The following is a 12,514-nucleotide window of genomic DNA, read 5'->3' as shown; positions in this document are numbered from 1 at the left end:
CCAAATTTCTGAGTTGGATACGTTGTTGTTGTTTTGGGTTTTATTGACACATCGGCAAATAAGGCCATAATGTGCCAAAAACATGTCGTATAAAAGAGAATGATTTGTATTTCAGTGACCTAAGGAATCATGTCACCATGTCAATAAACATATGTAAAAAAATGTATAAAACAGTATATTCTAAATATGTGTAAATATGTGTAAAAATATGTGTAAATATATGTAAAAATTATGTAAAAAAATTTATAAAACAGTATATTCTAAATATGTGTAAAAATAGTTAAAGATTTTTAAAAACTAAAAATGGCTGACGCATTGACATTATCTGATAAAATATAACTGAATGTATAAAGCTCAGACAGATAACTAAAAGCAGTAAAATGTAAAAGACATTCATGCCTATAAAGTGGATACTCAGATAAAATACATCTTATGGTTAAAATTGCTCACACATAGGAGAGTCATCTGCCCTCAGCAGGAATGAATGAGTAAGATGACCATGTCCTATGTGGAGATGAACAAGAACAACTTCCTCTTGCAGTTCCTGCAGAGACTAGACTGCCAGTGTTTAATTACAGGCTTTATCTGATAGATCTTGTTTGTGACCTGGTCATGACAAAATTGTTGCCACTGGGAGAGCAATTTTGATTGTATTACCTGCCTGTAGTCTTTATAGGGGACTAATAGGCTATGACTGTGCTGGGATTATGGTGATCTGGCTGCAGCATCCTCCAGTTCATTAACTTTGATCCCAATGTGGCCAGGAATTCAGAAGACATGGACTTTGACCAAAAGAACACTCAGAAAGAGAATGTAACATCTGCTGGACCAGGTCAGGAATGGATGAAGATTACATCTCACCACTGATAAAGCCAGCAGTATACTTAAAGAGTCTGTATACACCTTTGGTAGTTGTGGGTTTTAATGTAGCCCAAGCTAATTCTGTAGCATGCATCTCAGCTGAACATATACTACATTTGTCAGGGTTCTTCTCAGATATAATGTTATTTGGGAAAATGGCAGCAGACCCAACAGATGACTCTATGTCTGAGCCATTAGTGAAGCAGACAAGAACTGAGAGTATTCGGCTTGGTGGGTAGCACAGAGTTGTTGGTAGACAGAATTTGGAGTGGTGATTATTTCTCCTATTTTTAATAGAGAAGTTGCATGATGGTGTTCGAGTATGCCAGGGTGGAAGCAGTTGCCTTAGTGATAGGGCAACATTGTCTACCATAATGTTAAGCTCTCTCTGAGCTGCTCTTGAATATGAATACCAAAGGGATGGTTGGCAGTGTGACGAGTGGTATAAAGATTTTCCCATTGCAGCTGAAAAACGGGCATTCACATGGGATGGTCTGGCAGGGAGTTTAATTTGAAAGCATGCTGTAGAGACAACTGTTTCTTATGAAGCTTTAATGATGGCTTGTTTACTTCAACATAGAGATGCTGGACAGGAGATGTTTGATGTTCAAAATGCTCCAGTGGCAATACAAATCACCTGATGATAGATAGGATCCAGCCATCAGAGTAAGGTGAGTCTAGTAGATGCTAATACCTGGGGTCCCTAATCTAATTTAGGCCGTACTAGTTCATGACAGAAGTGCAATAAAATGCATTGCTCAATGCCCAAAAATTACAGGAGATTGCATGTAGGATATTCAAGCCTCTCCTGCACTTCATGTAGCAGTTAATTAACAAAGGTCATTTATGTTCTAGAAAGGTCAACTTTCTAGAACGTAAATGACAAAAACAATGCCATTTCACCTACTTTAGTGATTTACTATGAACTAAAATGATGCTTTGCACTAACTTATTCATCTAGTAAACTTTCCATAGTCTGAAGCCTTCAGCCCTAAGTACTTTACTGCTGCACACCGTCTGGCATCTCTCATATTGTGAGGTTAAACTTCATAACTGGGCTGTCACTCATTGTATCACTGGGGTACCTACCTGCCAGTGAGAGGCCAACCAGTTTTGAAATGGTGCCATCTTGGTGGTGGTATCTGCCGAGAATAAGTAACATTATTCTTCTCTACTGGGAAGCATTGTTTATTTAAAGTAGTGCAATAACAGGCAACTCATTGTGAAGGTGTTCACAATATGAATGCTACAAAAACGATGCCATTTCACCTACTTTGGTGATTTACCATGAGCTAAAATCATGCTTTGCATTAACTTGTTCAGCTGATAAATCTAATTTAAAAACTCACTTGTAACCATAACTAAAAACCAGATAATGCTATGCCTTGGATCCAGTTCTATAAAATATATTTTAGTATTACAATTAGGAGAAAGAAATTTAAAGGAAATTTCCAAATAGTACTACTCACTTTTTCACCAATTTCTGTTTGGTCACCACCTGGAAGAATTTCCAAATCTGGTTTTAATGCACATGCTTCAATAACAGTATTATATTTTTCTTCTGAAAATGGTTTGGTAAAAAGAATATTCTGTTTCAAAGTACTATTTTGTATCCATGCTTGCTGAGGTACATATGCAACTGATCCCTAATTGCAGAAGAAAACATATATTCAACTGGTAGAAGAGAAATCAATAATATTTAAAATTGGTTTAATTAGCTTGATAAATGCAAAATATTGTATAATATATTTTGTTCTCATTTTAGCTGAAAGCCATAGATATGATACCATTCAATGCTAATCATGTTAATTCAGAAAGCATGAAAATTCAAAACCTATAGACATGAGCAGAATGAAAGAAGCCAATAATAATTTTCTGAGTTACTCTAAATTTCCTTGAGGAAATTCAAATGATATGAAACCTACTGGAAAAGAAGCAATGAAATAGTATAATCAAATAAAACTCATATGCTTTACCGTGATCAATTGCAATCACTGAGAGATCTTTGCTCCCAATGAAGACTGATTATTCAAACCTTTAGTAGTAGTAGTAGTGGCATATGATGCAAGAAAGCAAGCGTATGAGCTTATGCAGTGTCAGCCAAAAAAAAAGGTTAGGTTTGGGCTTATGTTCAACTTGAAGATAAGTGTCACTATTCACAGTTTTGCCTAAGCTGTTAATATATTTCTAAATTGTATATTTCTAAATTGTATAACATCACCAGAAAAGGCGATGTTTTCCTGGAGGTGAAAAATGTCACCTTTTCTGGTGAATCCACTACACATTTAAAAATCAAAGATGCTGCCAGGACAGTTGTTTTGAAGTTTACTGCCTTCTCATCAGCTGGGAGCATCTACATTAACAAAACTGAATACAAAACAGAATGATATATTTTGTTTAAGTGGATAGCCAAGCAGCATATGCAAGTAGATTCTTCACTTCACATTGTCCCATACTCCCAACGTATACACTATGTGAATTTTATCCAGTCACAGTTGGCAGATTACAGGCAGCAAAGTTATACACTAGCTGATCTAGAATGTTATCAATAGATTCAGTCCAATGGATTATCTAACAGACAGCCTGTGAAAACCATTTTAAAACTGTACCTTTGAAATGTAAAGAATACCGGATCTTGACATGATGACTATGTTAATTTTAAGCACATGGCTCATAATGCAAGAGAAAGAGATGGGATAAAAGAAAAAATTGTTCTTATGGGTAAACCATATCAGAAAATGGAAGCAACTGGCATCAAACTGCCAAATGAAATGTACTTCAACAGTCATGAAGAGGCACTTTGTGAAAAAATTTTAAACCTTTGTAATATTATGGACATTACTACATACTATGAATTTTATACACCAATTTCAGAGTTCTTTCCTGAACTGAAATCTGAATATGGTGAGGTACTCTTCCATGATAATGAACATTGGCTAAGTCAAAATAAGATTTTATATTGGTTTTTTAAGCTGTCATGAAATTGATATTTTTGTGATAAAAAAAAGCCTTATTATGTTATGAATTGATAGACACTACACTATTATGTAATGTGGTAGATTAAGTAATTTATTATTAAAATGATACAATTTAAAGGGATTGAGCCATCTCAATGGCAAACACTTAAACAATTTATGGCTATGTTTTGGGAACTTGCTGTTTCTTGTCTTCAAGCATGTTAAAATGATACTAGAGGGAGTCTCTTGGTCTGGTTGGCAGTATGATGGCTGTTATAGAGATTTTCCCATTGTGGCTCAAAAACAGATGTCCATGTAGGGTGGTCTGGCAGGGATTTCAGTTTAAAAGTATATTTCAGCAACAGTTGCTTTTGTCAGAGCAACAGAAGTGGGTCAGTTTCTTTGACATACAAACTTTGGTCCGGGGAAATTCTTATGCTCCAATAGCTATGTGAATGGCTTGGTGGTGAACAGGATCAAACATATATATAATAGGATCAAGTATGCTGTTCTCGCAGATGTCTATGCTTGGGACCCACAATCTCATTTAGATAGGACAAGACCCAATGGAGGCAGAGTAAAGTGCAGCAGTCTGCTCTCCAATTATTGGATGAGACAGCATGGCACACAGGAGGTTCAATCACCTTGTGCACTTTGCCCGCGGTTGATGGACATGTGGTAGGAATGTCAACATTTTATCAAATAGAAGTCCCAAGGATTTTATCTCGGGTGCTACTGAAATGATGTTTAGTCTGAGCTTCAGTTCTGGTTCAGGGTGAAGACACTGTTTGTAACAAAAGTTTACGAAGAAATCTTCTATAGGCATCTCACCTGCCCAAGAGGTGAGATGCCTTTGCCTTTCAATATCCCTCATGTTACATTACTTTTACAGAAGATACTGAAATCATCAATAAATAGGTGGCTGTTGGAAGAAGTTGTTAGGTAACAGAATTAATTTTGATAGCAAAAAGGGTAATACTTAGACATGACCCTTAGGAAACTCCCTCCTCTTGGCAAAGATGTCAGGAGAGGATGGACCCCACACAAACCTGGAATCAGCAGTCAGACAAAAAAATTTTAATAAAAAATGCTAGATGACCCCATAAGACCAAGATTATAGACATTTTGTAAAATTACAAATATACAAGCCATGTCATATGCTCTTTCCATATCAAAGAAAATCAACATCATTAGCTTATGCTTGATTAAAGCATCTCAAATAGATATTTCGGGTCTTATTATCATATGTTAACCCGTTCTTTTGGAAGTCACATTGTATTCTGGAAAGGAGGCTATTTGTTTCTAAATACTACATGAAGTGAGCCACTGACCATCCTTTCCAGCAGCTTGTCAGAGCAATTAGGTGGCAATTGTTTGGAATTTTTGAATCTTTTTCCTGGCTTGGGGAAGGCAAGTACAATTGCTTTATGCCAGGAGTTCAGACTGGCCTTCAAAACGGATTCTGTTGTACAGACCAAATAGCTGATCCACAGATTAGACGAAAGATCTTTGATCATCTCATAATAGATGTTGTCTGGCCAAATGGCACTCACCTGAGATAAAGATAGTGCCACTTTCCATTTCCCATCTGTGAAAAGCTGGTTGTAGATCTCACAACCATTTTAAGGCAACTTCAAATGCTGCTGCTTTCATCTTTTTGTTTGAGAGCCAGATTACCTCAGGGGTGGAGGTAAGATTTGGCAGACACTTTAGCAAAAGTCTCCCCTAGAGTATTCACAATTGCAGTTGGGTCTGCAGCTGTGCATCTATTACACTCTAGGATCGATGAAATGTTTGATGTGCATATGCCCTTCATTTTCCAGACTTTGTCCCAGATAAGCTTAAGTGTTGACACCCGAGTCATGAAAGGTGTGAAGCAGATCCAAGTTTCCTTCTGACTCTAAAATCTAACATAACATGCTTTGGAATGTGCACATTTCAAGGATGTTAGATTATCTGTGGTAAAATAACAGTGAAATATCTGCCATGCCTTCTTTTGGGCCTTTCTTGCTGCTGTGCATTCTGCAGTCCACAATGGTTTTGGAAATGGTGGAAACCCAGTCTATATTTTCAGAATTGCAATTAGTATTAGTACTAGTATTAGCAATGGCCACATGGTACAAGGAAGCCTATGACTTATGCAGAAAAGCCAAAATAATAATAAATAATTAATAATAAATAAATAAATAATAATAATAATAAATAATAATAATAAAATAATATAACAAAAAAATAAAATAAAATAATAATAATAGTAAATAAAATAATAAAATAATATAACAAAAAATAAAATAAAATAATAATAATAATAAATAATAATAATAAAATAATATAACAAAAAATAAAATAAAATAATAATAATAATAAATAATAATAATAAAATAATATAACAAAAAATAAAATAAAATAACAATATGAAGAAAATTTTTAAAAATAATAACAATTAATAATAAAAAAGGAAATGGACAACCTATGCATTTCTCTCCCATAGGCGAATTTATAATTCGCTGGCTAAAATAAAACTGCCTGAAGTCCAGTCTAAACATCACCCCTTGTAACTTGAAATTATAGCCCCTTGCTCTAGAATCATTTATAACCAAGAAAATTTCATCCTCATGCATTTTGCTAATGCCTCTCAGAGCTTTAAACACCTCAATGAAGTCTCCTCTAAGGTGCCTAGTTTCCAAGCTCAGCAACCCACATATTCAAAGTCTTTCAAATGGACGACCTTTTGCTGATTTTACCAGGCGAGTTACCCATCTTTAGACCCTTTCAAGAAGTACAATGTCTTTCTTTAGATGTGGTCTCCATAACTGAACACAGTACTCCAAGTGGGGGTCTAACAATTGCCTTATATAACGGGATTATAACATCCTTATCTCTAATAGCAAATGTTCAATAGGACACCATGGGCCTTCCCTGCAACCAGTCTACAATGCTCGGAGAACTTCATGTCTGACCATATCTTAATACCCAAGTCCCTTTCCTCCACTACCAGCTTTAGTTCAACTCAACCAAGTATTTAAGTTATTTTGGGGTTACTGTTCCCCAGGTGCAATACCTTACACTTTGCTGGATTAAAGGATAGCTGCCATTTTTCTGACCATCCCTGAAGTCAATCTAAGTCATTCTGAAGAAGCTCTGCTTGGCAGCGATCATTAACTAATCTACCAATCTTTACATCATCTGCAAATTTAGACATTACGCCCTCTATCCATGCATCAATGTCATTTATGAAAATCAAAAACAACAGTGGTCCTAATACTGATTCTTGGGGAACCCCTAATACTGAAACTTGGGGAACTTCTTACATCAGCCAAATCTGAGGAATAACCATTTATCACAACCCTCTGCCTCCTGCCTGCCTTGAAGCCATCTAAGGATTTTCCCTGTAATTCCAACCTGTTCCAGCTTATGAAGCAGCCACTCATGTGGGACTCAGTCAAATGCTTTGCTGAAACCCAAATAAACAATATCAAAATTATTCCCTATGTCCAGCTGTTGAGTGACCCTCTCAAAATAGCTAACCAGAGTAGTTAAAAATGATTTTCTCTTTACAAAACCATGCTGAGTATCCTTAAGAATTCCATTTCAATCTAAGTGATTGAAATGGAATTGAAATGGATTGAATCTAAGAATTCCATTTCAATCAATCCTGAATTCCACCCTTAATCATAGTCTCCATGATTTTCCCTTCTACTGAAGTTAGACTAACCGGCCGGTAATTTTCCACTTCACTATTAGAACCGCCCTTATGTATTGGAGATACATTGGCACTTTTCCAGTCATGCAGAATCATCTTCGAGTCCAGTGATGCTCTAATAATTAGTCTCAATGGTTCAATGCACTCACTTGCCACCTCCCTTAAAATGCCATCAACCCCAGGAGCCTTACTGGCCTGTAGGCTCAAAAGTTTTTTCATTAAATAATCATGTGAAATTTCAATATCATTAATTACATATTTTTCAACTCCACTCCCATAATTTATCTATGACATAAAGGAGATTTTTCTTCTGTAAATATTGATGCAAAGTAACTGATGAGTTCATCTTCAACATCAACTGGAGTATCTAATACTATCCCACATCCATTACATAAGGGTCCGATCTGGTTTGTCCTTCTCTTCTTTGCATTTATATTAGCATTAGCATTAGTAGAGGCATATGATGCAAGAAAGCAAGCTTATGCAGCATCAGCCAAAAAAAAAAAAACCCCGCTGCCATTTCATCCCTCGTTTGTTCCAAATACCTGTCCAGCTCAGCCATAAATTTATTTAGGCTATCAACTTCCATAACAAAGGATGAAGTCTGTTCCACCAACCAACTACCCGCTGGCTAAAGGCAAACTTCCACACATCTATCCTACATCTTGAAATAACTGGGAATCTTGAAATAACTGGGAGTAAAGTGGAGGAGAAACTGTTGAAGATAAACACAAGAAAGGCACCCGGGGTGGATGGGATCTATCCAGTTATATTAAAGGAGGCAGCAAAGGAAGTAAGCAAACCCTTAGCCATAATTATGAGAGCTTCCTTGGACTCAGGGGAGGTACCCATAGACTGGAAATGTGCAAATGTGACCCCAATTCACAAAGTAGGATCAAAGGCTGACACAAGTAATTATAGACCTGTGAGCTTAACTTCTGTTCCAGGAAAATTAATGGAGGCACTGGTTAAAGAAGCACTGCAGGATCATTTAGACAAGCCTTCAGTTATAGCTCAGACACAGCATGGTTTTGTTAAGGGGAAGTCTTGCCTGACCAACTTGATTGGATACTATGATGCAGTCACAAAAGAACTGGATGCAGGGAATAACTTTGATATTATATACTTGGATCTTAGAAAGGCTTTTGATACTGTTGCACATGGAAGACTGCTACACAAATTGGAGCAGTGTGACACTGGAGGCAAATTGCTGCTATGGATAAAGGGGTGGTTGAGAGGGAGAAGACAGAGAGTGGTAGTCAATGGACACTGCTCATCGTGGACTAATGTTATTAGTGGAGTCCCTCAGGGCTCAGTGTTGGGTCCATTATTGTTTTCTGTATTTATAAATGATATTGATGATGGTATAGCAAGCTTAATATCCAAGTTTGCAGATGATACAAAGGTTGGCAGGGTTGTCAAGGACACTACTGACACTATGCTGCTGCAACAGGATCTGGAAAGGTTGAGCAGATGGGCTGAGAGGTGGCAAATGAAGTTTAACATTGACAAATGTAAAGTACTACACATGGGAAACAGCAACCCCAGAGCAACGTATCAACTCTGTGGTACTACACTGACAGTGGTAGAGAATGAAAGGGACTTGGCGGTGGTTGTGCAGGCAGATATGAAGTTCTCTGAGCAGTGCAGACGGGCTGCAAGAGTAGCTCATGGAGTATTGTCAATGATATACAGGAATTTTTCCAGCAGGGATAAGGAGGTGATTATTCCATTGTATAAGGCAATGGTCAAGCCACACCTAGAGTACTGTATACAGGTCTGGAGGCCTCATTTCAAGAAGGATGTAGAGCTGCTGGAACGAGTACAGAGAAGAGCAACAAGATTAGTGAACGGAACAAAGGGGTGCTCTTACGAAGAAAGGCTTAAGTTTTGCAAATTACAGTGTCTGGAGACTAGGCACCAGCGAGGTGATCTGATAGAGGTGTATAAAGCCTTGAATGGTTTAAGCATGCTCAATGCTGATGGGATTCTTCCTCTAGCTCAGAAAAATCACCTGAGAGGGCATAAATTCAAATTGAGGAAAGACAGATGTAGGATAGACGTGCGGAAATTTGCCTTTAGCCAGCGGGTGGTTGGTTGGTGGAACAGACTTCCATCCCTTGTGGTGGAGGTTGATAGCCTAAATAAGTTTAAGGCTCAGCTGGACAGGTATTTTGAACGAACAGAGGGGTGAAGCGGAAGTGGGGTTTTTTTTTTTTTTTTTTTGGCTGATGCTGCATAAGCTTGCTTTCTTGCATCAAATGCCTCTACTAATGCTAATGCTAATCTGTCTTTCCTCAATTTGAATTTATGCCCTCTCAGGTGATTATTCTGAGCAAGAGAAAGAATCCCATCAGCATTGAGCATGCTCAAACCATTCAAGGCTTTATACACCTCAATCAGATCACCTCGCAGGTGCCTAGTCTCCAGACACTGTAATTTGCAAAATTTAAGCCTTTCTTTGTAAGAGCAACCCTTTGTTCCATTCATTAATCTTGTTGCCCTTCTCTGTACTTGTTCCAACAGCTCTACATCCTTCTTAAAATGAGGCCTCCAGACCTGTATACAGTACTCAAGGTGTGGCCTGACCATTGTCTTATACAAAGGGATAATCACCTCCTTATCCCTGCTAGAAAAATTCCTGTATATCATTGACAAGACACTATGAGTTACTCTTGCAGACTATCTGCACTGTTCAAAAAACTTCATATCTGCCTGCCCAATTACCCCCAGGTCCTTTTTGTTTTCTACCACTGACAGTGGTAGAGAACGAATGTATGTGAAGAATTCCTTATCCCCCCCCTCCCTTTTTGCTCTCTTTGCCAGTGATTTCTGATAATCTGTGATGTACTTAACTGCATCATTAATTGACTCCTGGCTGATTGTGGTGGTATTAAATGTTGCCAGATGCTTGAAGACATTCCAGTCAGCATGAATTTGAATTCAGGAAGGATGGCTGCAGGATATATGTTTGGGAATTTTCCTTCGGCCAGCAGGTAGTTTCAATAAACTGAAGGAAGAACTAGAGAAAATGTTAGAGGGTATGAACATGAAGGTGTTTTGTTTTTTTTTTTGAGTGATGCTGTGTAACCTTTCTTTCTTGCATTATTTGCCACTACTGATACTAATAGTAATTACATAGCAGAAATTTGAAGAAATTTACAGAAATTACAATTATACGAGGGGTGAGCATTTAATTCGCAGACTGGCGCAATATCTGCTAGAGGTGCTCTCCCTGATCACTGCTGAGCAGACTGTTTGCGTATGCCAGTACTTGTAGAGCTAGTGTTGAGTGAAGAGAGAGATTTTTAGCCACGTGTCACTGACAATCGTTTTGAAGCAAATATCATGTCAGACATACAGATTGAACAGAGATATGTGATTCATTATTGTGTCAGGTTTAAATGCATCAGAAACAGTTAAAGAGATGAATGAAGTGTATGGTAATGAGTGTCTTGGTAGAGCGACCATATTTAAATGGCACAAGTGATTCAGTGAAGGCTGTGAGTCTGTTGAAGATGACCCAAGACCTGGTCAGCTTTCCTCCTCAACAACTCCTGAGCAAATTACAAAAGCCCAGGAAATCTTGGATGAAGACTGGCAAATTGCACTTTGTGAATTAGCTGTTAGAATGACCATCTCATACAGTAGTGCTCAAAATATTATGAAAGATCACCTGAAAATGTTGCGAATCTGTGCCTGCTGGATTCCACACAATTTGACTCCAGAACAAAAACAGCACAAAGAGTAGACTTGTGCAAAGAAATGATTGATCATTTCGAAACACAGGATCAAACCTTCTTAAATAAAATAGTGACTTGTGATGTAACTTGGATTTTTCACTATGATCCAGAGACAAAACAACAGTTGAGTGAGTGGAAGCATTCTGATTTATCAATACCTAAGAAATTTCGAGCTTCTCATCCGGCTGACAAATGGTGGTTGTGTTTTTTGACATAAAAGGCAATCTTGTTACACATTTTCTGCCTCATGGAACAACTATGAATAAGGAAGCATACCCTGAGGTTCTCAGAATTAAACTTTGTCATGCTATTTGTGAGAAACATCAAGAATTTTCAGGTGTGAAGTGGTTTCTCCATCAAGACAATACCAGGCCTCATATGGCTAATATTGTTTTGGTTTTTTTGGTTTTTTTTTTTTTTTTTTAGGAGCATTAGCAACTAAGGCCATATTGCTCTGGAGATATGCGGTGGTCATTCCCTGACCTTTCCGCATCCTCCATATTTGGTGGTGACGGGCTCGAACCCCGGTCTAATCAAGAAGCATGTGCTACGCACTGCTGCTCCTTCCCACCTGGCTATGGCTAATATTGTGCAGTGATCACTGCCATAGCTGCCGAGGTTCTGCCACAACCCCCTTATTCACTGGACTTAGCCCCATGTGATTTCTTTCTGTTTGACATCGAAGAAAGCTCTGAAAGGCAAGCATTTCGCATCCAACAATGATACTCATAGAGTCACAACTAGGGCTTACAATACCGAGATTCCAGGATCCCGAATACGGGGATCCCGGTCATTTTTTTTCAGTATTCAAATCCCGGTATTGATACAAAAATACCGGTTTTTCGATACTAATTTAAAAAATAATTATCCATTATTTAATCACATAAAGGTTATAAAATCGACAACAATAAATTATTAATACTGCTGAATTTGCAAATGAGGGATTGTTATACACAGTACAAATGCAACAGAAACCTGAAACTGTCATGAAACTAAGACATAAAACCTTACAAATATATTTCTCTTAGTAAGTATAGTGTGGAAGTAAAGCTCTTAATGAATAATGAAAACATCATTACAGAAATATTTCCATTAGTGGCAGCAGACCTGGTAGTGCAATTAAGAAATATGGTGAACAATGGTATGGCAGGTGCGGAAGGGTTAAAATTAAAAGCTTCTAAACAATACTTTAATCCTTCTATTGCACTGCTACTTGAGGATGCAACACTTAGTGCATTTTGGGAAAGGGT

General features: G+C 37.6%; 1 protein-coding gene across 1 annotated transcript in view; it reads right to left on the bottom strand.

Moving 5' to 3' along the window:
- The window catches only part of LOC150082363 (multidrug resistance-associated protein 1-like), a 266,340-nt gene that overhangs the window by 143,145 nt on the left and 110,681 nt on the right, over positions 1-12,514 (bottom strand). The window contains exon 15 of the mRNA XM_090379234.1: positions 2,331-2,507. Coding sequence (XP_090235360.1) covers positions 2,331-2,507 — 177 coding nt within the window. The remainder of the gene's footprint in view (positions 1-2,330; positions 2,508-12,514) is intronic.

The sequence above is a fragment of the Mastigoproctus giganteus genome, chromosome 8, assembly GCF_048544385.1.
Source record: "Mastigoproctus giganteus isolate SK-2022 chromosome 8, ASM4854438v1, whole genome shotgun sequence".
Classification (NCBI taxonomy): Eukaryota; Metazoa; Arthropoda; class Arachnida; order Uropygi; family Thelyphonidae; genus Mastigoproctus; species Mastigoproctus giganteus.
This window is presented reverse-complemented; position numbering and strand designations above follow the sequence as displayed.